General features: G+C 52.5%; 1 protein-coding gene across 4 annotated transcripts; it reads right to left on the reverse strand.

Moving 5' to 3' along the window:
- Window positions 1-2,049: 2,049 nt before the first annotated feature.
- FOSL2 (FOS like 2, AP-1 transcription factor subunit) lies at window positions 2,050-25,029 on the reverse strand. 4 transcript variants are annotated; one of them, XM_024764527.1, is made up of 5 exons: window positions 24,112-25,029; window positions 15,800-16,213; window positions 13,784-14,035; window positions 9,230-9,337; window positions 2,050-6,770 (listed from the first exon to the last, which is right to left on the reverse strand). In XM_024764527.1, exons 2-5 carry the CDS (start codon window positions 15,833-15,835, stop codon window positions 6,249-6,251), a joined length of 918 nt encoding a protein of 305 aa, XP_024620295.1. In that variant the 5' UTR covers window positions 15,836-16,213; window positions 24,112-25,029; the 3' UTR covers window positions 2,050-6,248. The 4 variants fall into 4 exon arrangements, with proteins under 4 accessions (XP_024620295.1, XP_024620297.1, XP_024620296.1 ...); XM_024764529.1 differs by having other exon boundaries at window positions 16,034-16,213; window positions 24,112-25,028; XM_024764528.1 differs by having other exon boundaries at window positions 15,888-16,213; window positions 24,112-25,028.

A 25,029-nucleotide genomic window follows, 5' to 3' on the forward strand; every position in this document is an offset into this window, starting at 1 on the left:
CCCCTTATTGTTTTTCTCAATAAAAGACTAAAAAGCTGTCTGCATGTTTTGAAGGCATCGACAGCCACCCAAAGAAACAGGACTGCTTATGACTCCATCTAATAAGCGCCTGGCAACCATCAACCTCTCTAATTGCCATGTGAGTGAAGCGGTGGGAATTTGAACAAACAAAGTCGATTTCGAAGTGTTATTTACTGGAAGATGAAAAATGTCACAGAAGCGCCTAGCCACGAGAGGCGAGCAGAGACGCCTGCTTCTCTCAGGACAGCATAATCCCGAAAGCCAACAGAAGCCGACGTGAACATTCCCAGCACCTGCCTCCCTGACACTCACAAAGAGACACGTCAGTTGCTCAGGAAACTACAGGTACCACTGAGACACCCCAGACCCTTTCCTTGTTGTCTACTCAGGCCGAAGAGGTGGCTTGGAGGCCCGGTGCTGAGAACTCTGAGTGCCCCGTTCCCTTATATTCCAGGCCCTCTCGAAAGGGAAAGGAGATACGGGAAATCCTTCCCACGCGGGTGCTCTCATTGTATTATTGTTACCCTCCCCCTCTACAGAGAGGAAACTAAGGCTCAGAGAGGTTACGAGCAGTGGGGGCAGGCCTAGGATTCAGGGCCCCTGTGACTCACAGTCCAGTGCTCTTGGGTCCTCCAGGAAACGAGGCCTACACCCTGGGCTCCTCTTATGCAGATTCGGAGCAAGTGGTGTCATCTCAGGGCCCGACTCTCAGCAGCTGCCAACCATCGCGAGAGCTAACTAATGACAGGTGTGCCTCCCTACTGTTTATATTAAAGGGAACGAGCCCCCAGAATAGATGCTCCCCCGTTTACCCCGGGGTTTCCTGGTCTGCAGGGCAATGGGATCTGGCTGACACTTCTCAGTGTTCCACACCCAACAAACTGGCTCTATTCAAAAAGGAAGTCCAGAGATGTGGTCACCCCACTTATCTGCACACCTTGGTTGCTTCCAGAGGCCTTTCCTGCGCGTGACCTCACGTGACCACCTGGACCATCTGAGCGATACCTTAAATCGGTTTTTTGAAGATTCTTGAGTTTCCAGAGTCAACCTTGTTGAAATATAATCCAAAGTACCCCCAGGAAGGGACAACACTGTGAACCATTAGTGGCTTGCACCTGGCAGCCAGCTGAGAATCAGGCCCTGAGAAGTGGGAAACAGGACTGGGAGGGTTTGGAGAGGGTCAAGAAGAGAAAGAAGCAAGAGAGAGGAGGCGGGGAAGGTCTAAGCCCCTCCCAGCAGCTCACCTCCCAGTTTTGCAGAAAGAGGTTACCAGGGAGCCATTCCTTGCTTCCCCACTCCCACCAGAGAGACCAACTCTGCCCATGGGGCCAACGGTAGAAAAGTCTAGAAGAAAAAAGGAGACGTGACAGGAGAGATGGGAAGAAAACACAGAATAAACCAACCATCAGAGGCTCTTCAATCTTAATTCATTTTATTCTACAAAATGCTACTCAATTGAAAGTGGAGAAGCTAACCAAAAAAAAAAAAAAAAAAAAAAAAAAAAAAAAAGGAAAAAAAGTTGTAATATGTTCTCTCTTCCATAGCAGCAAGCTTTTTCTAACAAGCTTTCTTTAGTGCAAATACTGTAGACTTGTATTACAGTAAAATAACAAAACAGAACAACAAAACACCACCAGAGATGCTTTAGAGCAGAGCTACTCCTCAATTTTCAAAAGTATACAAAGATTTTTGAGCTCACAGTCCTGCCTGGAGAGGCCTATTTAGAAGCCTTTCCAATGGGACCATTCCACCAATACTTAAAAAAAAGAAAGAAAACAAGGTGTTCAGAAAGATAAATTCCCCATCAAGCTGTAGGAATCTTGTACAACTTCTTTTTGCCTCCAGGATCTTATAGGAGTCTTTACTCCACATCATTGACATACCTCAAATACAGATGCACAAAGCTTATGATTGTCTACTATATCCAAAATACTATATATACATCTCTCACTGCAGAAAAGACACCCTGATACCTATTCTTTATACAAAGGTGAAGATTTTCTTCCTCAATATCAAGTAACCACAAACTAAAATAAATGGAATAAACTTTTAATTATACAGAGAAAATAATTTTTTGAGGAACAGGGCAGGTTCTCTTACAATGTAGACTTCTTGGTGACCACTGTCCCTAGAGGAATGACAGTCCATCTTTAAAAACAGACCTTTTTTTATACAGTTTATACAGCACAAGTCACAAATCATTTTAGAAACAAAAAAAGGTATCATTAGCCTAAATTTTTTTAAAAAAATTACAAAGAAGAAAGAGAGGGAGAGAGGAACTGAGCATTTTAATGCTATCTGTTTCTATTCAGGCTTGGTACAACACAAAGATGTAAACATTTAAAATAAATAATAAAATAAATGTCAATTTCTTCTCCCCCTCCCCTTCCCACGCCCCGCTCAAAAGTTGACCCAGCTCCTCCTGAACATGTCAGCATTAGAAAATTAAAACCCTTTTTGATGTATGACCAAAATACTAGAAGCACGAAAAGATGTCAAATAGGTAGTGGGGTGACTGGGTTTCCTTTTTAAAAGGTGCAGGAGGACATGGGCACTCTTAGAAATGTACACACGAACACACACACACACACACACACACACACACACACACACACACACACACGACCTGTCAATAAATAGTGAGATGCTGGCTTTTAAGATGAATGCCAAGAAGACTCAACAAGCAGAAAATAGCAAGACCCCTTTACTTAAGTTTTTAAAAGAAAGTTACACACACCACGTATCCTATTGGTCCACAAATTCTATAAAACTCAGGTCAACCATCTGAAGAGTGCAAAGGAGCACATCACAGGGAAAACAAGTTTAGAGGTGGAAGGATATTGTAGGGGGTGGGTCTTTGAGAACAAACCTCCGACTGAAGGCAATCTTGCCTTGGATCTTTGGAGAAAGACCTTCTCACCTCCAAGTGTTTTTATTTATTCATTACTTGTGGGCTTTTGATAAGGGAAGTCCTCATGGCTCAGTCTCATCCTAAAGAAGGTATATATATATAAGTGCCTAGCACATCGTCTGGCACATAGTAGGTGTTATTCTTTTCCTTCTTAAAGAGGCCACGTGGATGTCTCATCAGAGGAGGAAATCAACCTGAAAGTTACAAGATGAGACTGCAGGAAGCACTGGTGGTCCCTCAGGGAAATGGGAGCAAAGTCCCAATGCCTGTAAGTTGAGCTCATCCTTGAAATGGAGCCATGTGGGAGCAGAGAGGAGACTCCTTTCCCCAAAGCCTGAGAAAGGGAACCAGTAGCCTCTGATGGTTCTTGGCGTTGAGATGCTTGTGTTATTGGGCACAGTGAAGACACCTGGCCTGTCTCACAGGCAGAACAATGACTTCTTTCTGGAAACTTCCTCAGTGAACTCTCTGCTTGGAGTTGGCTCTGGCAATCGTCTAAACTTCACCTGGGATCTCCTCTCTTTCCTGTGTCAGCAGCTGTCCCCATCCACCCAGCCAGGAAGAGGACTATTCCCAAAGAGGCCAGCCAGGTGGCCAAGGGGACGGTGTGTTTCACACCAGCCTGTCAAGGGGTGCCTGCCCTATGCCATCCCAGAGCTGCCTGCAGCCCAACTGGAGTCCACACCAGCTGCCTCACGGCTGGGGACACAGGGGGAGCACAGGGTTCCCTGCCCGAGCACAAAGGCCTCCCCACTGCGGCTGCTCCCTGAGGGGGAAGAGGAGGAGGCAGGCCTGGGTCTGGTGTGAACTTGGAGACCAGCCAGGAGGAAGTGACTGAGGGCACACTAGTGCGTTAGGTGTGAACACTCCGCCTTCTCCGAATAACCTCTGGCTTTGGGGAAGCCAGACTACCGCCCAGAACAAAGCTAGAGGGTCCTGCATAGAGACACGGCTCCGGAGGCCTCAAGATCCTGAGAGGCGGCTGGGCTTTTGCTTTCTCCTGGTCCCAAAGCCAACGCAGCTTGAAATCGGAACGAAAGCCAGACACTGTCTCAGGCATGTCCAGCCCGGCCCCAAGTCACATACCGGGACCTGCCTTGGGATCAGGGCTGTGCAAATTGGGGCACAAAGGGACTTTTAGAAATAAAACACCAGAAAGCAGCTTCATTTAAGAAATATATATATATATATATATATGCAAAAAGAAGCAAATAGCTCCCAATTGGCCACAAACACCACTTGAGATGATTAAGCCTTTCAGAGCTGAGCGCACCCCAGCTTCTCTTTGCCCGTCTCCTGCTACTCCTTGCTGACTTCCGCGTCCTTGATTAATCTGAAGCCAGAGAAACCCAGTGGCCCAATCTTATTAGGAGCGCCCCGCCCAGAACCTCTGGGGAACTGGGAGGGCTGCGTCACAGCCAAGGAATGTGGGAAATAACATTTTTAAAGCATTTGGGGACAAAATACTTTTTCTTTTAATCTCCTCTCTCTTCATGCCCTATCTCTCCACACGTCACTCCCAGTCATAGCAGTCTGTGTATTTTAGGCATTCGGCTGTTCCATTCTGTGTGTCTAGTGCATGGCAAGTGGATAATGGACATTAAATACCAGCCCGCGTGCCAGGCCTGGGTACGTGAAGGGAATACGGAACAGGGAACCATGTCACTGCTCTCTTTCTCTCTCTCTCCCCGGAGTCCAACTTTGAGTTCTAACCCCCACTGGGTTGATTTAAATAATATCTATATAGTTTTAAATTATCATCCAATGATCTCTAGGGCTGAATCACAATAGCGGGGTCTCCCTCAGAGCACTAGCCCAGCAGAAGCTCATTCTGGAAGATCAACCCTGGGGAGAAAAAGGCTTTGAGGGGGGGGAGGTGGGGACCACGCTGAGCTCTGCTGAGCTGCGCTCTTGGCGAGGCTGGAGGACCCCTTCCCTGCCCCCCACCCCATGGGAAGGGAGCAGCTAGCTTGCAGCGGGAAGCAACACATCTCATCTCTGATTTCAGCAGCCCCCAAGCATGGCATGTATGCTGCAAGCCACAGTGACAGCTCTGGGCCAGCTGCTCACAACTGGCTGATGGATCTGAGGAGCACGCTGGGGTGAGGGGCAGGGGAGTGTAAAAGCAAAAGCACTAGCTCCATTAGGTAGCAGACGACCACAGGGGGTTGAACAGGCACCTGGGTGAGAGGTGAGAAGCGGGTGCTGGGACTGCTGCGAGGCGAACCCCACTCCGACTGCCTCCCTCCTTCCTCCCCCTGCATTTCTGTCCACAGCAGAGGCGCTTTTGAGGCTTGGGGAGGGGCCAGGCCCACGCTCATTAAACCTCCGTGGGTGGCATCACCCTGAGAGGCAGGGTGGAGGAGGGCAGAGCCGGCAGGGACTTGGAGTGATTTGTGGCTCCTAGGGAGGGATGCCTCCCTGGTCCGGAGAGAAGGGTCCGGGGCAGAAAGGCGAGGCAGTAATTACAGGAGACGTCCTACTCAAGACACCCATGTGGATTGTTGGCACTATTCCTGGCCCGGTAATTAGGCATTTGGCAAACCCAATCTGTGCCCCGGCTGTCTCACTCACACCCTGTCTTTTGGCCAAGCCGCTCCTCCAAAAGCCGTCTCCGAGGATGGGGAGGAAGGGTCCTCCAAGCCTCCCAGCAATGGCGGCATCTCCTTGAGAGCTCAGGGAGCCCTGCTGGTGGTTCTGGAGATGGTGGTGGACCGGGAGCGCCAGGGGAGGAAAGGTTCTGTATCGCACACCGACTGTCCCCTTCTGGACAAGTCAGCCCCAGCAGAAGAGTCACCTGCTGCCCCATCTCCAGAAATGAAGAGCTTTAATATTCAGACCACCCAGATGAAATGTCATGGCAAATTTGATAAAAACCAAGAGGAAGTGAAATTGACACTGGGGGAAGGAAGGGGCAAATAGTGGGAAGGTGAAACCAAAAGGCACTGAGCATGCTTGGTGGGGCAGAGAAAGACACCATCACTCCAGAGACATGTCGTGACAAAGGGACGGGAACGGTCCACACCAGCTTCAGGCTCTTCAGAAGCCAGAGAGATGCCCGGGTCCACCGAACCGAGTCGTCCAACGTTTTTCAAGAAACAGGATTTGCTTTGCAACATGAACGAGGGAGGAGGTCCCGTGACTTCCAAGAGATCATCCAAGTCCTCCAGCGCCTCACTGCCAAATCCCACCTGGGTCCCTCCAGAACCAGGAAGCTCTCTGGCAGGGTCCCCTTCTTACCCTCATGGCCCTGGAGTGCTGAAAGGTGCTGGTCCCTGGGAAGGAGGCAGTGACGAGGACGCCCCTGGGAGCTGGGTTACAGAGCCAGCAGAGTCGGGGAGTTCAAGGAGTCTGACGACTGGTCCCCACTGCTACTGCTTCTGCGGTGAGCCTTGGAGCAGGACTCAGAGGGCGACACAGGCGACTCCTGCTCCAGGACGCTGGGGTAGGTGAAGACGAGGTTCGAGGTGCCTGGGGTGATGGCAGGAGTGGAGGTCACCACTATGGGGGTGTGCAGGGGCTCCTCCCCATAGAAGCCCCCAGCGATGCTGATGGGCTTGATCACGGAGCGCTGGGCCTTGTCCAGCCCCGCCGATGAGGACGAAGGGCTGTCCTCTTCCAGGGGCTCCTGCTTCACCACCACGGCGCCTACCCCTCCACTGCCCCCACTGCGCAGGGCCTGCAGCCCGGAGGCCGGGGGTGACCGGCGCTCCTCGGGGCTGATCTTGCACACGGGCCCGTGGGCCACCAGCATGAACTCCAGCTTCTCCTTCTCCTTCTGCAGCTCGGCGATCTCCTTCTGCAGGCCCGACTTCTCCTCCTCCAGCTCCTCCGTCTCCTGCAGGGGAAGAGGGGTACGTGAGGGATGGCAGGGGCTGCGCTGGGGGGTTGTCAAATCTGGCTGAGAGAGGGAAAGCCAGCCATGTGCTCAGAGGACAGCCCATGAAGGCAGCAAGCTCACAGCCCACTACTTCTGAGCCACCTGCACGCTTAAGGTTTCCTTTTGTTTCCAAAGCTCCAGACTGAGAGAAGAGGAAAGTCAGCTTGGAGGATGGGTGAATTAACAATCGTAGCTGTCATGATCGAGCACTTACTTTGTGCCAGGCACCGTGTCAAGCCTTTCACAGGCATTATCTCATTCAACCCAGCGGTTTCTTGAAGCAGGTATCAGCAACCTGCAGGTGTCAGTTTGCAGATGAAACTGAGTTTCCAAGAGGTTTAATCATTTGCCCAACGCCACAGAGCAAGCAGGTAGGGTAGCCCAGATTTGACCCCAACGTAGCTGACTCCAGAGTCCACATGCTACCGCGCTCTGCTGCCTTGGTGCCAGGACCGCCCCCCGGTGCGCCTGGGGGTGAGTAATAGTGAGATCCGGTGGGGAAGGGAGCACAGCACGCAGCTCCACCCCCTCTCCTCGTGCCTCCTCAACCCCATCCAGCTCGCCGTCGACACTAAATTCTAAGCTGCGTGGCAGTGCAGATTTCTGTCTGCGCACACAAGCCTAGGACAGTGCCCGGCTTACAGGGAGTGCTCAATGCATCCCGTCTGGATCTTCACCGTCCCTCTTCCCTTTTTTGCTCTAAGTAGAAAGCATATGTTTCAGGACTCACAGAAGCCCGGGAGAACGTTCAGTTCAGCCCCCGAGCTTTAACAGATGAGACCCCTGCCAGCCTGAGCGGGCACGTGAGGCTGGCATGGACCTCAGCCCTTCCTTTCACACAAAGCCAGAGAAGCAACAGATGCACGTGCGGGGGGTCGTCATAGAACACGGCAAGGCACGTGTCACCAGCCTCTTCCCCACTTTTCCCGAACACAGATTCCTGTTTGAGAACGAGATGACATGGGCCAGAGCTTCGCTAAGCCGCCGAGTACAGCACATTCCGAAGTGAAAAAAAGTTTCCATCTGTCTCAAGGGTCTGATGAATGTCATGAGCTTATGAGAGGCTTCCTGTGGAGGATGTGGCTCAGGGCCTGGGTGGCTGGGTCGTAGGTGGGGAGGCGCGGGGGAGTTGGGTGTGAGGCTTCTAGGGAGGTGAGGGGAAAGCTGAGGGGCCTCAGGGGGGCAGGCTCTGCTGCGGCTGGTGGCAGAAGCACCTGGGGTAGAGCCAGGGGGCACGGCTCCTTGCAAGGTCAGTGGTAGGGAGGGCTCTGCTGGGGGAGTCTCCCCGGGGAGTGCTGATCACTCATGGATCCGCCTCACGTGACATCGGAGCACCGCCACTCCTCCTCCCCGACTCTAACACCGCCACGGGGCACCACTACAGGCACCACGGGATTCACGCCGTGCACGTCCAAGACCCACGAGCGAGGGCTCCAGGATGGACAAAGGGAAGCAGAAGCAGCTGAATGGTAACTGGGAGGATTAGATCAAGTAATAGGATGTGCAAGGCAATGATCTCCAAAGCATCATCCTGGCTGGTCGTTGCAAGGATTGCCAACGGAGTCTCCCTCATCTCCTCACTTTGAACACATTCCACCCAGGAGAGTTAGTCCTGGCTTTGGGTTTCCCCCACATGGCATACGGCCCATCCTGGAGGGCGGGGCTCTGGAGGGAGTTATGTGACGTTGGTCAGGTCAAGCTTTTGAGAGGGAGGGGTAGGGCCACGGGCCCCCAGGTGTGGGCAGTTAGGCAGCAGGGGAGAATGACTCACAAAGGCAGAAGGAGCTACCAAGGTGACAGCTTCAGGCTCAGGGCAGCAGCAGGGAACCCTCCCAGCCACGAAGGATATGAGAAAACCCCAAGACAGTACAACTCAGCTGCACGTGACCCACCTCCATGAGACCTAGAGAGCGTCACGACCCCTGCAGAGGTGAAGGAGCCCAGAGAGCAGTTCCCCACAATGCTCGCCCGCCCAAACTAGATGGTTGAAGCTAGGCCGGGCCGCTCCTGCTGGTGGCAGGCACCCTGGGAAGAGGAGCCCCAGAGGAGGCAGGTCTGGGCTTGCCTTAGCTCCCGGGCCCTGCAATGCCAACACCCTCTGCCATTCCTCACCCAGGAGCCCCAGCAGGTCTCAGTGCAGGGACCGCACAGGCGCTGAATAAGAAAGGGTACCAGGCCCAAGAAGCCTGTCCAATTCTCTCTGGGCCCAGGCTGGTGCTAAAGGCCAGCTCCCTCTCCCCAACCCTCTCCTTTAATCAGGGCAGTGCTGACCCATGTGCTAAAAGGAAGCAATGTTTCTGTCTGCACTGACTCACATGTCAGCCACTAGGGGCAAGGAGGAGGGGAAGGGCCGGGAGCCCTGGGGTCCCTGCTCTGGCCCGCCCAGAAGTGCGCCCGCCCCACGCAGAGCTCCTCACCGCCTGCAGCTTCTCTGTCAGCTCCCGGCGGCGGTTCCGGCACTTGGCCGCGGCCAGCTTGTTCCTCTCCCTCCGGATTCGACGCTTCTCCTCCTCTTCCGGGGACAGCTAAAGGCCAAGGTCAAGGATCACGGTTAGGCTCGGATAAATGTCTCGCCATCTTTTTGGCTTTTAACTGCATTTGGAGTAGGGGAAGAAGCCCTTCTGGAACTGGGGAGGGGAGGGCCGAAGGCAAGAGGAGCGCGGCTCAGAGGCCCAGAACACGCGGCTCACTGCTGTGTGGACGCCTGGGAGGGCGCTTAGAGCTGAACCCCCCCGGAAGGTGATGTCGCGTGTTTGAAGGGAGAACAGGGTAGCCATGGGTCAGGGACTCACCAGCCCAAGCATGATGGCAGCACGTGTCAGGCCAGCCCCGATTCAGTGCCAAGGCCTGAGAACGGGCTGGGACTGCTTCCCGCAGAGTCCCCTCGTGCCAGGCCCGCCCCACCCACTTACGCAGCTTCCTCCACTCTCTGCCTAATTACTCCTCCCCATAACCCTGCCTGCTCTGCGAGCCTCATTATCTCCACGTGATTAAGTAGCTGGGCCCAGAGTAAGAAGCACCCAGGGGGGCATGTTCTGTTGCCAGGGGGAGGGCCACCCCACTCCCAAGCCCCTCTGCCGGCCCTCGAGTGCTGGCTGCTCACACTTCAACCCCGAGGACTCACCCGTGTGCCCGGCACAGTGCCGGGCTGGACAGGACCAGCGAAAGGAGGAGGGGCCCTTAGGCAGGTTAAACCCTGCTGCCCACCACATCCACTCATTCAACCAACGAGCCCTTCTGCATGCCAGGCACAGTTTGAGGGCTTAGAGGTTTGTCAACAGACCAAGTGAACACAAATCCCCCTGCAGGTCCTCACACTGAGGTTGGTTAGGGGCCCGCGGCTCAGGCCAGAGGGCAAGCACTGCCCCCACCATCAGGGCTGACACTCTGTTTACATAGAGCCCTCCTTCCAGAGGAGGGCCACCAGCCCCTTGAAGAGGTGATGTGAGGAGATGGCTGGGGGCCAAGGCAGAAAGCAGTTCAAAAGGACAGACCACCCCTTCAGTCATCAGACTGACGGCACCCCTACAAGATGCCAAGTACAGTACTTGGGGCTTAGAAGATTCTGGGGGAATAAGACCTGAGTCCTATCCTCAAGGGATACATGGGGAAAGGGCCAAAGCCGCTTTTGGAGGGGCTAAGAGAGAGAAGCCGCCCCACTGACGGATGCTGCCTGGACCACCAGCCATCCTGTGAGGGAGGAAGCCACTGCCCAGGCTGGGCCGAGGCCGGAGTCCCCAGGACGCTCCCTGCAGCCTTGAAGGTGTGTGGCTGTGACGTCCTGAAAAGGACACAGCATCACTGCAGCAGCCTCCAGGTGGTGCGCACTGACCTGAGCCCATCCAGCCGGTAGCATCTCTGTTAGTCCTCAGGCCCCTTCCAGAGACCCGGTCTCGGAGTCCATGCTGGAGTCCCGGCTCCACTTCCCTCCTTAAGCCCCCTCCTCTGCCTAGGAACCCAAAGAGCCGTTGGCTCCACGGTCTCTCTTCTGAGAGGCGTCAGGCAGCTGGGAGCCGAACACAGATGTGGCACTTCTGGGTGGACTTGGACAGATTACTGACCCTTCTGAGCCTCAGAGCCCCATTTGTAAAATGGGGTTAATAGGACCTGCCCTGCCTTCCACGAAGTTTCTGCAGTGATCAGATGAGATGCAGTGTGAGAGTCCTCTCTAAACTAGAAAGTGCTAGAAAGAAGATGCAACTCAGAGGTCTCCCCTCTGATGCCTTTTCTGCACTCACTGAGCAGCAAATCAACTGGAGACCCAGAGTCCCCAGATTCAGGCACCCTGGTCTCTGTGGAGATCAGTTGAGGTCACAAGGCCACTTGGCCAAGGCCCTGAATACTTGCTACTCCTAACCCTGTCTCAACCTGAGTCTAAGAGGGTAACCCTGCTGCAGTCGTGGGTTCAGGGCTCGGCACTGAAAGACTACTAGGGTTCCCCTTGAGGCCCAGCTAGCCCCCCTCCTCCTTCACTGATGAGGGGCAGAAAAGATGGAGAGCTGGTCCTAGTCCACTTCGGCCTCTGTTCCCCCTTGGCTGCTTCTGGACAAATTTTGACCTCCCAATTGCCCTAGAAGTCTCGCCCCTATCTGGTGAGGTGTGGGGCAACTTGTGGGAGCTCTTGGCTTAGGAAGCGTTCAGGGGTGGTGACAACACGGTTACAACCTGAGTGTGTCAGCACCACTACATACCCATCCACAAGCCACACACGCCCGCCCCTCCCCGCCACTGCTGGCCTCAGAGGGAGCCTCTGGGGTAGGTTACGGAGGAGGGCAGTGAGGCACCAGGCCAGCCCCTGGTAACAAGTTCCTGCCCCTGGGGGAGGCTGGGAAGGCAGAGGTGAGCCTCTGAGAAAAGACCTTCAGGCTAGGAACCCAAAGAGCCAAGGTTCTAGGATGCCGCCACCTAGGCTTCCTCCAAGCTGCCAGATGATGATCTGAACTCCTAACTGACACGGGATAAAACACTTCTGGCTCTCTCTTTCCCTCTCAAAAAAGGAAGGAAATTCTCCAAATTGTCTTAGGGCACGCCCAGGTGGTGTGGTAGGAAAACCACAGGGCTGAAGGTCAAAAGAGGTGGATTCCAGTCCTGGCTCTGCCACTAACTCACTGTGTGAGCCTGGACAAGGCCCTTCTTTCTGGGCCTCAGTTTCCTCATCTGTTAAATAGGTGCAGAGGGAAAATTATTGAATTTTCTATAATTATTGAAAATTATAGAAAAGCTGGTCTCCAAAGTCTCTTCCAGATATAAACTTCTAAATTTGGTGTGAGCCAGGTCCAGAAAAGGATGAAGAGTATTCAGCACATCTTGCTTTGTTGTCCTGCTAACCCAAGAGTCCCTCACAAGCCTGGCTCTTACTCAGGGGTCCCTTACATACAGGGAGAATCCAAATCGTCAGTGACTATAAAGCTTAGCACCCTGGGCTCCCTGAAGGAAGCACATTTATAGAGGACCTTAGGATCGCTGCTACTGCAATATTTATAACTACAGGTATGGAAAGCAGCAGTGAGGGGGGATATTGGCCATTTGCCCCAGCAGCAGAAGCCCGACAGCACCCGGGAGCTGTGTCTGTTACCGTCTATTACGCACACCCCTCCATGTTGCCCCTGCACAGGGCCCTGCCACTAATAGAACAAACCAACATGTAATGGATACAAGGCCCAGCTTTGTCGTCAGAGGAACGGGGCTCCTGTGAAAGCTTCCGGTTCCTCAGAGCAGTGACCCTTGTGATTCTAAGTGTCCTGGGGACTAGTGGCACTGGATCTGCAATTATCCACTGGGCACCACGTTTGAAAGGTCCTTGTATTGGAACAAGGAGTGGAGGTGGACAGTGGTTGAGATGGGGAGGGGTTCCAAAGCTGTAACTGAAGTAATTCTTCAAGCTAACATTTCATTTGAAAAACGGATTCTACTGCCAAAGTATCTCCCTTCCCTGGACTTGTGGTGGCATGGTGCTGTAGAAAGAGCACCGCACAGGGGTCCAGGGGCCTGGCTCTAGGCCACGCTTCCCCACTCACTTGCCAAGTAGCCCCAGGTAGCTGTGTCCAGGCCTTGGCTGTGTCATCTGTGAAGGGGGACAGATGGGGCTCTTGGAAGGCTCATTCCCTCCTTTCTGGAATTATGCATGACTCTGATTTCTCTTTTGGGAAGCAGGGGGCCAACGCTGCCCTGGTAATCTGTTAATACAGACAATGGGCCTTTTGAGCGTTGGGTAGATGCTACCTAGAGAGCAGAGGCCCCACCCTTTGCTGGCGTCTCTCTCAGCCAGGTTGACTCCTGCTCAAAGCTGAGCCCCTTGAGGAAGAAAAAGGCTGATGATATCTGACCACCTCCCCCGCCAGCCCTGGGAGCTCAAGCAGCTGAGCAGACTCCAAAGACCCCCAGAGTCCCTCCACTTCCCGAATGTGCATCCCAGGCACTTGAAACGGGGTCCTGCCTTGAGTTGGAGGCCTGAACCATGGAGGGAGAATGGAAGTAGTGTGGGCAGTACTGGTCTAGAAGGTGGGGGCGGGGGGGCTTTAGGACTGCTGGGTATCTACCAGATACTGGGAGACAGTTAAGGACTCCCCAAAAAGCTCCCAGCCAGGGTTCACTGGCTGCTTGTCCTGTGGCCCCTGTACCAAGTTATCAGAGAATGATACTGCTATAGGCAGGGCCTAAGTCCTGCCCATGAGCTGACGCCTCATCACTCACTATGTGCTTTCCCACCATGATCTCATTCGGGTGGAAGCAAGTCCTGGCCAGCAAGACCCTATCTCCATTTTGCAGCTGAGGAAACTAAGACACAGATTCTAAGGGACACAGGCGAAATGCCTGACTCTCAGGTCTCTAGCTCTGCCTCCACTGGTCCTGAGCTCCTTCATCTCCCCCGTGCTCCCAGAACATCGACCCTGCTCCCTGCCAGTCTTCAGAAAAACACTGTGTTATAAGGCCTGGAAAGCCACCAATGCGGCTCCTGATTGGAACTGTACCTGTTCATCTCTCCTCCTGCGGCCCACAGTGGTGCCAATGGTCTTGATCACGCCGGGTCTTGGGAGGGCCATGTGCCCGGGGACAGAGGCCAGGCCCGGCAGGGGGCTATAGGGGTGCGAACGGGGGTACGGGTTGGACATGGAGGTGATCACCGTGGGCTGTACCATCCACTGCAGGTCCTGGCTGGTCGTGATGGCGTTGATGGTGGGGATGAAGGCGCTGCCTGAGCCAGGCATATCTACCCGGAATTTCTGAAATGAGGAGAAAAGTAGGATTGAGCCAATAAATACTGCAGAACAGGACAAGCAGAGCCAGGAGGCCAAAACTGGCAGAAAGCAGAGTCAGAGCCTGGGAAGCCAAGGTCAAGACACTGGGTGGACTTCCTGCACATCCAAGAATCAAGGGGATCTTAACTATTCCTGGGACCCCCATGTCAGATCTGCTCCCTGACTGAGGTCCTGGAAACTCCATCCCCAACTGGCTTGGCGAGGATGTGGTCATATCTCCAATGGCTTCTAGGATAGATGTGGTCCCTAGCAGCTCACACTCAGCAGGTCCTCCCTGAAGCCCTCCAGGCCAGCTAGGCCCCCATCTGCAAGAGAGCAGGCCTTCCACCTGGGGCCTCCTGAACTTCTGGGTCACTTGCCGTTATTCCCGAGGGTACCAGCTTAGGATCCCTTGAGGAGATTTGCCGACCAACTGCTTTGCAGCAACGAGGATCACCAGGAAGGTTGTTATGTCTGCTTTCGTTACTTTCCAAACAGGTTTCATGATGGGGTTGTGGCCCCATCAGGGTGAGACCAGGTCCATGAAAAGATATCCTCTGACCCATGAGACTGAAAGTGGTAGCGTCTGCTGCCAGACTTCCCCTTGCTGTCCTTGTCCTCCTTGACCTTCACCCCCATCTTGCTTGGGGCAGACACACTGTGTCTCTCTTTATCTATCTACATATCTATCTATCTGTGCTCACAGGTGTGTCTGTGTGAAACTTTGCTGCTAGCTCTGAGTTCTCTCCCTGTCACTTAATTTATGCCCAGACCACGTCGCAGAGCTCTGTGGGACACGCTGCAGGAAGCATTCTATTTAAAATATAAGATGATGACAGAGTACAAAAGCTAAAATGGGCCATGCTCCTCAGCAGCTGGGCTTGACTTTCCCTCAGGGCAGCTACTAGAAAGCGAGAAGGAGGGAGAAGGGAAAGATCCCCTACGTCCAGATTTGCGGGAGAAAGCTCCCCTCCTGAAACCCTCAGCCTCGGATAATTCCTGTTTCCACAAAAAGGTTCTGCACATCCTTTCTTCCCTAACTTGGTGGATGAAATATTGACAACAATAATAACTAACACTTACTGAGCACTTATTAAATGACAGGCACCATGGTAGTGTTTAACCTAGACTGTCCCATTAATTTTCCCTCTGAGGTAAGAACTACCGTTATCTCTATTTTAGAGGCAGAAATTCAGGCTTAGAGAGATTAAGTAACTTATCCAAGGCCACGTTCCAATAAGCAGTGGGGTCAGGATTCAAACCCAGTTCAGCCTGACAAAGAGGCTCGGTCTCTCAAATCCCGCGTAACACAAGCTTCTATAGCATTGTTTTTTCCTGCCTCAAAATCCAGCCCCAAGTGCTGGTATCCATCCCCACTGCCCTCGGACAGAGCATCAGGGTCCTCCCCACCAAGGGTCCCTACAGACCTTCCCTCACCCAGGACTCCCCACAGGTCTGGTTGACCCAGATGAAATCCCACCGCCATTAGCACGGATGCTATAGCATCTCCCCTATATTGGCCCAACCAGACCAACCAGGATTAGAAGTGTCAGCAGCAACGGCAGCTGCCACCACCACGGTCTTTGCCCCTGGTGAGGACAGCCGGGTTGCTTTGTGTAAATAAAGTGAAACTTAGAGTACTTCACTGCAGCTGAGGGAGCTGTGGACCCTTCGCTGTGGACCCTTCCTTGCTCACTCCCCTGCCAGCTGCCTGACCCTAGTCTGGGTAGTGGAATGTGGCTGTCTCACCTCCCAGACTGCCCTGGGGCCCCAGGTCAGGGGCATTCAGTGAAGAGAGTGACCCAGTGCAATGAATTCTGGGATTCTGTGAAGTTACCAGCGCAGTGGATTCTGGGAGTCCGTGAGGAGAGCTGCCCAGTGCAATGGATTCTGGGATTCTGTGAAGTTACCAGCGCAATGGATTCTGGGAGTCCGTGAGGCGAGTTGCCCAGTGCAGTGGATTCTGGGATTCTGTGAAGTTACCAGCGCAGTGGATTCTGGGAGTCCGTGAGGAGAGCTTCCCAGTGCAGTGGATTCTGGGATTCTGTGAAGTTATCAGCGCAGTGGATTCTGGGAGTCCGTGAGGAGAGCTGCCCAGTGCAATGAATGGATTCTGAGTCACCTCCCAAGGCAAAGACAACTGGACTTTTTATCCGGAGCTCACTGAAAAGTAATAGGTGTATCTGGGTATGTGTGTGTGAAGGAGGGCAGGATGCAGTGAACACAGAAGGATACAAGTGGGAAATGATCTTCAAGGAGGAAAAACAGACAACCAGGGCTCGCTGTGAGGAGGCAGGGCAGTGAGAACACGTGAGCGGCTGAGTTTGTGCAGAAGCACTAAAACCCAGGCAGCTATGTTTCTCTTGGGCTGCTGGATTGGGAGGGAGAATGGGGAGTACTCTGAGACAGGAGGCCTGGATTTGAGGCCTCGGTGGATCACTGAGGACCCAGTTTCCCTGTCTGGAAAGGGGAGTAGTAACACCAAACTCACTGCACTATGATGAGGATTAAATAAGAAGCTGCTTGTAGTCACAGGCTCTAAAAGCACACCGGCGGCTCTCAGCCCCAGCTGCACGTCAGAATATTCCAGGAGCTTTTTCAGAACACCAATGCCGGAGCCAGCCTCACCGTTACAGGTCTAAATGCATTGCTTTGGGGTGGGGTTCTGATAAGGTGCTTTAAAAGAAATGCCTGAGGAGGTCCTAATGTGCAGCCAGGGTTGAGAAATGCTGCTCCAAATAAGTGAAAGGTGGCACCATCCTCATCACGACCACCATCGCCACCATCACCATCCTCGTCATTGGAAGTGTCTGTGCACTCACAGTGCAAAACGGGTGGCTCCAGGGAGAACTGCCAGCTTCTCATTCCTGGGAAGCACCCAACATTTTTATTGTTTCTCTTCCCAAGTCCGGTTCTGGGTTTGAAAGACACCCGAGGCATCCAGCAGGATGGTTTAATGTGACCTTCCACTTCTGTGGGGGAACTGTCAGCTTTCCTTTCAGGAAAGCACCCAAGAAATTCATTCCTCATTCCAAAAAAACAAACAAAAGAGCTCCCATTTCAGGCTGGGAGAGGGAAGCCAAAAACCTGAAGCAAAGCTGAGAGACTAAGATCCCTTAGGACTAAGTGGCTGACTCTCAGCCCCTCTTGGGGCCCTCCAGTCCACTCACTCTGTGGTGGCAGGTCTACGGAAGGCCGTGCCCAGCCATCAGCCAGATTCCTTGCAGCAATGGCTTGGTCTAGACAAAACAAGACAGCAATAAAAACAAGGCAGTAGGTAATGACTGCCTCTAAATGCATGTACAACTTGTTTCAGAGGGAGGTAAAGCCATCTGGAGAACACACTGGCTCTGAACTGCAAGGAAAACACGTCCTAGCCCCTGAGGGGACTGGGGCTGTGATAAAGAAGGCTTTTGTCTGCAGGTGGAGGCTCTCTGAGACACACAGAAGTTTAAGTGAGATCTGACAGATGTGTCTTGTCTCAACTCCAAAGGTATTTTTCAGAAAGCGACACTGGGGCTGGAGAGGAGAGGAGGGCCTAGGAGTCTGTGATCCCAGAAGTTAGCCTGGCATTCTTCTCTGACAACAGATCCAAGAATCAGTCAAATGTCATGCTGGGGAGAAATCATGGCTCTCTACGAACGGGTTAACACTGAACAGAAACCAAGATGGGGTTTCCCAGCTGTGGGCATTAGGGTGGTTTGATCCCTGATGCAGCACCAGGTGTGTGCTGGGAGTGGGGGGCTACAGGAGGTAACCCAGGACCCTCACTTGACTCCCCTGGGGCTCTCCAGCCCCCTGGAAGCTCCTCCTATAGGGTCAGAATCGAAGATGCTGGATGGCTGTGTGGTATTCCAGCCTGGCAGAGCCTCCAAATGTTTTCTTTCACTGTGTCATCCTGTTGACTTCTGGGTGGGCAAGAATGCCTATAAAAGGACAAACTGCCCCCCACCCCCACCGACCTCCTAGAGCATTTTGGCAAACTTTCGCTGTAAAAGGCCAGATAGTAAATATTTTAGACTCTGAGGGCCATAAGGTCTCTGTAGCAACTACTCAACTCGGCCATACTGGCGTGAGTGCAGCCACAGACAAGATGTAAACTAATAGGCGTGCCTGTGCTCTCTTAAGCCCTATTTACAAAAATACTTGGGCCATAGTTTGGCAACCTCTGTCCTAGAGGATCATTCTCATCTCTCATGCTCAGGTTGGTGGAAAAAGAATAAAGAGAGGAAGTGAGAAAGCAAAAAATCACAACTATTCTTCTAACCCAGGGAGTGAAGGCATGGACTCTCACTAGACAGGTTGAATCTCCAGAACCTGAAGCCAAAGTTTGAGCCCTCACAAGCCTTGCTGCAGGTCTTTGGGCAGCAGAACCTCCTTATCCTGAAGCATCCTGAATTTAAGGGAGCTGCGGGGCCGCTCAGTAAGTACGTGTGTCCTCCCACTGCCTATGCGAAAGACAGCTCAGAACACAGGGCCCCTAGGGCCACCCAACTTCATCAGGTCAGACAGGTCCCTGTAGCCCAGCAGTTGCTAATTTGGGAAAATGACCTTTCTGAACTCTGCAGGGCCTTGGATTCAGAAATAAGGGTCACAACCACGGCCTTCTGCAGAAAGGTCCAGGAAGTAGGGCTTGGGTTCCTATTTTCTGCAGATGTGGATGGGGCAGGGCTTATCCCAGAAACTCCTGGGCTGGGCAGAAATGGCATTTGAGATGGAAGTCAGAGTTGGTGTTTTGGGTCCATCGCCTCAGCCAGGCATTTCTCCATCAGATTGATTCTTGACTGGGCCACAAAGCACTCGAGCCATGAACCCCATGAATACCTGTGACCTGCCTCGGCAGGCAGAAATGATTATGCATATCTGGGAAGAGACTGGGTTCTTTCTCTTAAGAACCCCTTTTTTTAGTTTCCCAGCACAGGAAAAGGAAAATTCCAACATCCCAGGAGACTGGCTTGGGGAAGAGGAGAAGGTAGGGCGAATGCTGCCTCAAATGCTCCAGAATAACCCTGTTGACGTCCAGTTTGACTCAAATGCTCTGTATTTTTACCTACCGTGGGGTGCTCTCCAAAGCCTTCTATGTGGAATTCAACCAATTTTCACAGATTCTGCAGTGGACATCACTTTGATCTTTGACCTTTCGTTCCTCTCTGAGGAAAGCCACTTAGCTCACCATGGAAATGGTCCTAAAAACTCGTGATTTCCCCAAATTTTACAAACACTATCTCAGGTGACCTGCCTCCTGTCAGGTTCACTTGAGAGAATCATGCTATCTTTCTTCACCTAACTGCCAGGGTGAAGCACAGCAAAGAAGAAATGAAAAAAGCAAGGAAAATAAGGTGATCAGCACAGAGTTTCCACCAGGTTCCCCAGTGTCTTTCCTCCCAGGGCCCTCCTGGACCGAAATTCCACTCCAAAGCATTCTCATGAGTCCGAGTCTCCTCTCGGACTCTCTCCACCATTCTGTGGATCCCTTTTGTACCTCCACCAATCCTGGGACAGCTCTGCACTCCACGGGAAGGGGATGCCACAGCAGGTGAGTGTGGCCAAGTCACTGCCCCGTGACAGGGTACGAGACAGCAGTGGGCAAGAGGAGTCTTACACCTTCCCTCTCCAGCCCAGTGAGTCCAAGAGGGACAGAGTTACCGAATGGGGTTTGGAACAGATATATTTGCCTCAATCAGGGCAGCTGCCGTCATTTTGAAATGCTGTGGCCATCAAAAGATACCACATACAACACAGATGAGACATATCCATAAAACACTAATTCTTTTTCTTTCTTTCAACAAATAGGCCAGAAAGTTAGCCTCCCGAATTCTCAAAATCAGTACCTTTACTCCTGTATAACAGAGTGGGGAAATCTAAGGTAGAGGTGGCAAAGGTGCCTGCTTTTGGTGTGCCTTGTCTTGGTGACTGCTGTCCCAGGAAGACTCCTGAGATGAAGACCAACAGGATTCGGGGTCACACCCTGCTTTGGACCCAGACAGATCACCCAGACCTCATACATCACACTTGGTTCTTTATATGTCAGATCTTTCGATAACTTCCAAATATCAAATTCACCCTCAAAAGACAAAGATATGTTAGGAGGGAGGGTTTTCAAAAGAATTTGCTGAAGGCAGTCCCAAAGAGGGATGTTGTAAAACCTTTCTGAATCTAATAGCCACAGCATTCAAATAAGTATTTAGTCTTCTCAAGGAACAACAATGAAGGAGACAACAGTGATTTGGATGCATAAGTTCGGGTGTGTTTGTAATAAGACAGAAAAGAAAGAAAACAGAGCCTCCTAACTTTACACTCACCTTGCATAATGAGGCAGGCAGAAATAAAGCAATGGAAATGCACTCAGGAGTTTGGATAGGAAAATTCGACTGCCACTCAGACAATACGTGACTGCTGTTTCACCCCATTCACTTTGATGAAACAGTGACACTGACTTCCACCATCAAGAATCAGCGGAACAGACAAATTCCTGGGATAACATTTCGTTTGATCCTAATCTACAACATCTGTGAGATCAAGGCAAAAAAAAAAAAAAAAAAAAAGGCACCAGACCCTTAATATACACCTCCCACCTTCCCACCAATTCTGAAGACCACCTCCCCAAATAAAATTCCCAATGTCCTAATACAAACAATATCAAGAAAACAAGCCTTGGGAATTTGAAGACCTTGTGCTGACAGATGGCAAAATAGGGAAAGAAAAAAAGCACTCCCTTTTCAACTACGTTTTATTCAGAACAAAAAAAAAATCAGAAAAGAAACTGCATTTCAAAGTCAAGCAGCTCCTAGTTAACCACTGTTAAATATATGGCATTTATTTGTCCCGGATTAAAAAGAAAAAAATCCTAAGAATTCCGAAAACTCACCAAGTTAACACTCTCTGGGGCTGGAAAAATACATTCCCCAGATAGTTCTTCTAAGAATGTCCCGTAGGGGGCACTAGAGAGGTATGATTGGGGCTGACTTGGGAATCACAGTCATTTCTGGTAAAAGTTCTTTGATGTGAGGAATGTCCCAGCCTGGGTACAGTTGGCAAAAGTTCACTCTGGGGAATTTTGTGTGTGTGTGTGTGTGTGTGTGTGTGTGTGTGTGTGTCTTGGAAAAGGATGGTTGCCAAAGAAGAGAGCTAGTCTGGTATTCCTTGAACTGTCCCCCTTGATTTATTTTCACAAGTTATCTGAGGAACAGACAAATGGCAGCCTTGGAAAAGTTCTGGGTCTTGTTTTTGTTTTGTTTTTCATTAAAAGGGGCCCCGCTGATGAAAACAAGTTATGAAATGACTATGTTTGTGTAACTGGCTGAATTGTGTAATGCTCAGGGCCTGAAACGGTTTAAGAGTCGTGCAGCCAGGCAGGGCATATATCTGGTAGGTGTTTTCCTAGGAAAGTTAGGAGAGAGAGAGAAAACAACAACAATAAAAAGAAAAAGCCAGGAGGGGGAGGTGTGTGCAACTATTAGTGACAAATCAAATCACCAATGACCAACCTCTGAGATTAAAACTATAACTGGAACAGGAAATATTTTCCATGCTTCAAGTTCCTGCCATATACAAGAACAGAGGTTGCAACAGAGTTATCTGCCCCCCACCACCTTCCCCAAGTCACTGAAACTCATGGCCACGTGTTAAGATCAAGCTTTATGAAGTGAGAGGGGAGAGGAGCGTTCTAGGTTGAGTAAACAGCAACAAACTTCTCAGGAATATCAGACCCCACAAACAAAGAGAGCAGAGAAAAATAATATTCACTTGCCCAGGGTGAAACCAGAGAATGCTCTTACACTGACTGGCCCGCTGAGATGCCACAAAAGGAAGAAGGACCATCACTAACTGTCAGGAAAGTCTCCCCGTAAAGGAAGCTGAGAGAAATAAAGTGACTACAGGTTTTATCTGGTATGCAATGAAGTTACCTCGAGCCAGAGTGGGGTCACAGACTTGGGAAGTAACAAAAGCTTCTCGCGTCAGTCCTTAGGACCACAGAACAGCTCTGCTCAAAGTCACAGAGATGAGAGAAAAAAACCCTGCCTCCCTCCCCCACCCCCTCCCTCAGGAGTGGATAGGCTGAGAAACTTGTCCAAAGCTACAATGCCTTGCCAATCCCTCTGGTTTGAAAGGCGCCTCACTCAAGCTGCTGGGCCGAATGGGCAGGCGTATATATATGCAAGAACCCTGTGCACCAGTTATTACTAATTGCAAAATCCTCATGTGTTACAGCATGCTAGGAATTAGCCAACAGCTGCTTTTTGCTTCGGTAATGAGGCCCCATTACACTCTGCTGGACTGAGTTCTCTTCCTTCTTCCTAGCACTGGTTTCCTGTCTGATTTTCTTCCAAAACAGGGAATTGCCTCCGCTCACATCCTGGGCTCAAAGCCCTAGTGACACAGATTATTCAGTTGGGGCACTGATGTCCGGTCTGACTTCCCATCTAGGCCCCAGGGTCTGAGAAAAGCCAGGCGGCGAGGTTGTAACATTTCAATGATGAGTGCCACAGAAACGGCAGCCAAAGGAGCAGATGAGAAATCAAAAGATCCCCCTTCCTGGTTCGGAGAGGCAGAGAGGGACTTTTTGGGGGCTGTTGAACCGGAGAATGAGGGAATGGGTTATAAATGACTCTAACCCATTGCCTAACGATAGCTGGATTCAATACAAACCACCAATGGGGCTGCAAAGCAAACAAAATCAAACACTTTGGAACAAAATTGGAAACTCATCACCTTGGTATCCGTCATTAGGGGCGCACTGGCTGCACCCTCAGGGCACAGACTAGGCTCTCTACAGTGGTGCTTATGGGGACACCAGGGTAGGTAGAGGGAAGACCCAGAACGGCCGTTCTGAGGACTCACCAGGTACGGGGAGCCACTCTGGAATAAGATACCCCTCTTCAGTTACCAAAGAGAACCGTGTTTCCATTTTATTCTCCATCAGGGTCCCTCCTCCCTGGAAGCCCACCCCAACCCCTTCTGGTTGGCTGGCGTATAGAGGCCAAGGCCACTGCCTTACCAGAGCAACTCTTGCTGCAGCCAATTTGGCTACAGACTCTGCAGATCCTGACTGAGGCGGGTTTCAGGTTCTAGCGGCCTTGTTTGTTAAGCCAGCTCCCTCACAAGCCTCGGGGTGGGGGGGGGGTGGCTGCTGCCGAGGACAGGCACCCCACCAGCACCACCAACCCAGCAGCACCCTTCTGGTATTTATTTATTCTGGTATTTATAGACAGATCGCACGCACAATCCCTCCAGTGCAAACCAGTCCGCCTGCTTTAGAAACAAGTTGTTTTTCGGCTTCCAGAACCACTCAGGAGCCCAAGCGAGGTCTCTCCACCCTCCCCGCCCCCCTTCTCTCTGCAGGCGTCCTTGCCCCAAGGTACTCCCAGACCCACAAGGCGCCCCTTCTGGTGGCAGTGCAGACTCCTTCTCCGACCCTAACAGGAGATGGATGGGCGCCGGGCACCTAGGCGCAGCCGAGCCAATCAAGGCTGACCTCCTCCTTCCTTCCTGACCTTCGCACCTGATTCCCAGAGCGCCAACCCGCACCCACTCCGGATTACTTGAAGGAGCCCAACCATGTTTCCGAGTCCCCAACATTTTTCAGAAATTAAGACCGATGGGGGTCGGGGAAGAGAAGGAGAGGGTTTTTCGCAAGAATAAGGTCCCGAGATGTAGGGAGGGGCCCGTGGGTGCAAAGATTTTTTTTTTTTTTGTCCACCACGGAAAGAGAGGAGAATGGAGGTGGATTCCTGGGAGAGGAGGTACAGGCTCCTGGGAAAGGGACCTGCAATTCCAGGAGCTGGTCTGGATAAGATGTAGTGTGAAGGATAGGGTTTGCTGGCTGTTCCAGCCCGCTCGCCGCTCCAGTTTAAAAAAAAAAAAAGTGTTGTTGTTGGGTAGAGGGGATGAAAGGAGGTGTGGGCAGGACAAGACGAAAATCCAGAACTTACAATGGTGGCCCGTAGGAATTTTCTCGCCAAACCAAGAAACGGAAAAGAAAGCAAGAGAGGCAGTGGCGGCGGCGAGAGGAAGGCGGGTATCCGCCCGCGCCGCCAGGTGCACCCGGGCCCCGCACCTACCTGCTGGCCGCCGCCGCCACTGGAGTAGGACTCGGCGTGCGCAGGAGAGCCGCTGCTGCCCCGGGATGAGGTATCAAAGTTCCCGGGATAATCTTGGTACATGATCCGCGGTGGGGGCCCGAGAGGAAACAGGGTGTTTTTCTTCCCCCGCCCTCGCCGAGGCCGCGCACCGGCTGCTGAACGCTGGCTCCCTGCGGGCCGCGCCTCGGGCTCTAGTCTTCGCTCCCGGGCTTCTGCCCCTCGGCGGCGACACCCCGGGAACAGTGCCCCCCGAGCGCCGAGCGCTGCACTTCTTTCCTGCTCTACGAGCGCTGCGGGTCCGGCTGTCCACCCGGTCCCTCCCACTAAAAAGTCCGCGCGTCCCTCTGTCCCTCCCCTGCGCGCGCCCTCCCGCCCCCGCGCGCAACCGGAGCTCAGCCCGGACCGCCGGCTCAATCAAAAATTGGAACGTAAAAAAGAATAGGAGCCCGGCGAGTCAAGCCTGCCAGGTCTGGGGACCCCCGATTTCAGGCAGGGCAAAAAAAGGCGGAAAGAAAGGCTGCCCGCTTGGAGAAACTTCTATTTCCTCCTTTTAGAAAAGGAGCTGAGAATAAACTTCCTGTGGCCGACTCGCCGCCGGAGTTTCGAGCGGTTCGGACATTTGACTAGAAGAAGGCAGCCTGCGCCCGGCCCGCGGCCGGTGGGGTTCCAGTTGAGCCGGTGCGGAGAGGGACGCGGCTCCGCTCCCCGTGCCACAGCTGCGGCGCCCGGACCTGCACCCCTTCCCCGGCGCCCGCTCCCGGACGGGCCCGCGTCGCCCGTCCGCGCCTCTCTCACTCCCTCTCTCTGTCCCCGCCGAACGCCGTTCGCTTGCTCGCTGGTTTGCTCGGAGCCCCAGCGCTCTGCCCGAGATGAGTCACTACAATGGCACGAGTTCAA

Source organism: Neophocaena asiaeorientalis, unplaced genomic scaffold (assembly GCF_003031525.2).
Source record: "Neophocaena asiaeorientalis asiaeorientalis breed wild unplaced genomic scaffold, Neophocaena_asiaeorientalis_V1.1 scaffold345, whole genome shotgun sequence".
In the NCBI taxonomy this organism is placed as follows: Eukaryota; Metazoa; Chordata; class Mammalia; order Artiodactyla; family Phocoenidae; genus Neophocaena; species Neophocaena asiaeorientalis.

Bases quoted from the DNA above. Each gene is read 5' to 3' on its own strand.
- FOSL2 (XM_024764526.1), bottom strand. From the start codon at position 24,213: ATGTACCAAGATTATCCCGGGAACTTTGATACCTCATCCCGGGGCAGC. The intron at 14,036-24,111 runs GTAGGTGCGGGG...TCCTCATTTCAG, and splicing joins GTGGCGGCGGCGGCCAGCAG to AAATTCCGGGTAGATATGCC. The intron at 6,771-9,229 runs GTGAGGAGCTCT...CTTCCCCTGCAG, and splicing joins TGACAGAGAAGCTGCAGGCG to GAGACGGAGGAGCTGGAGGA.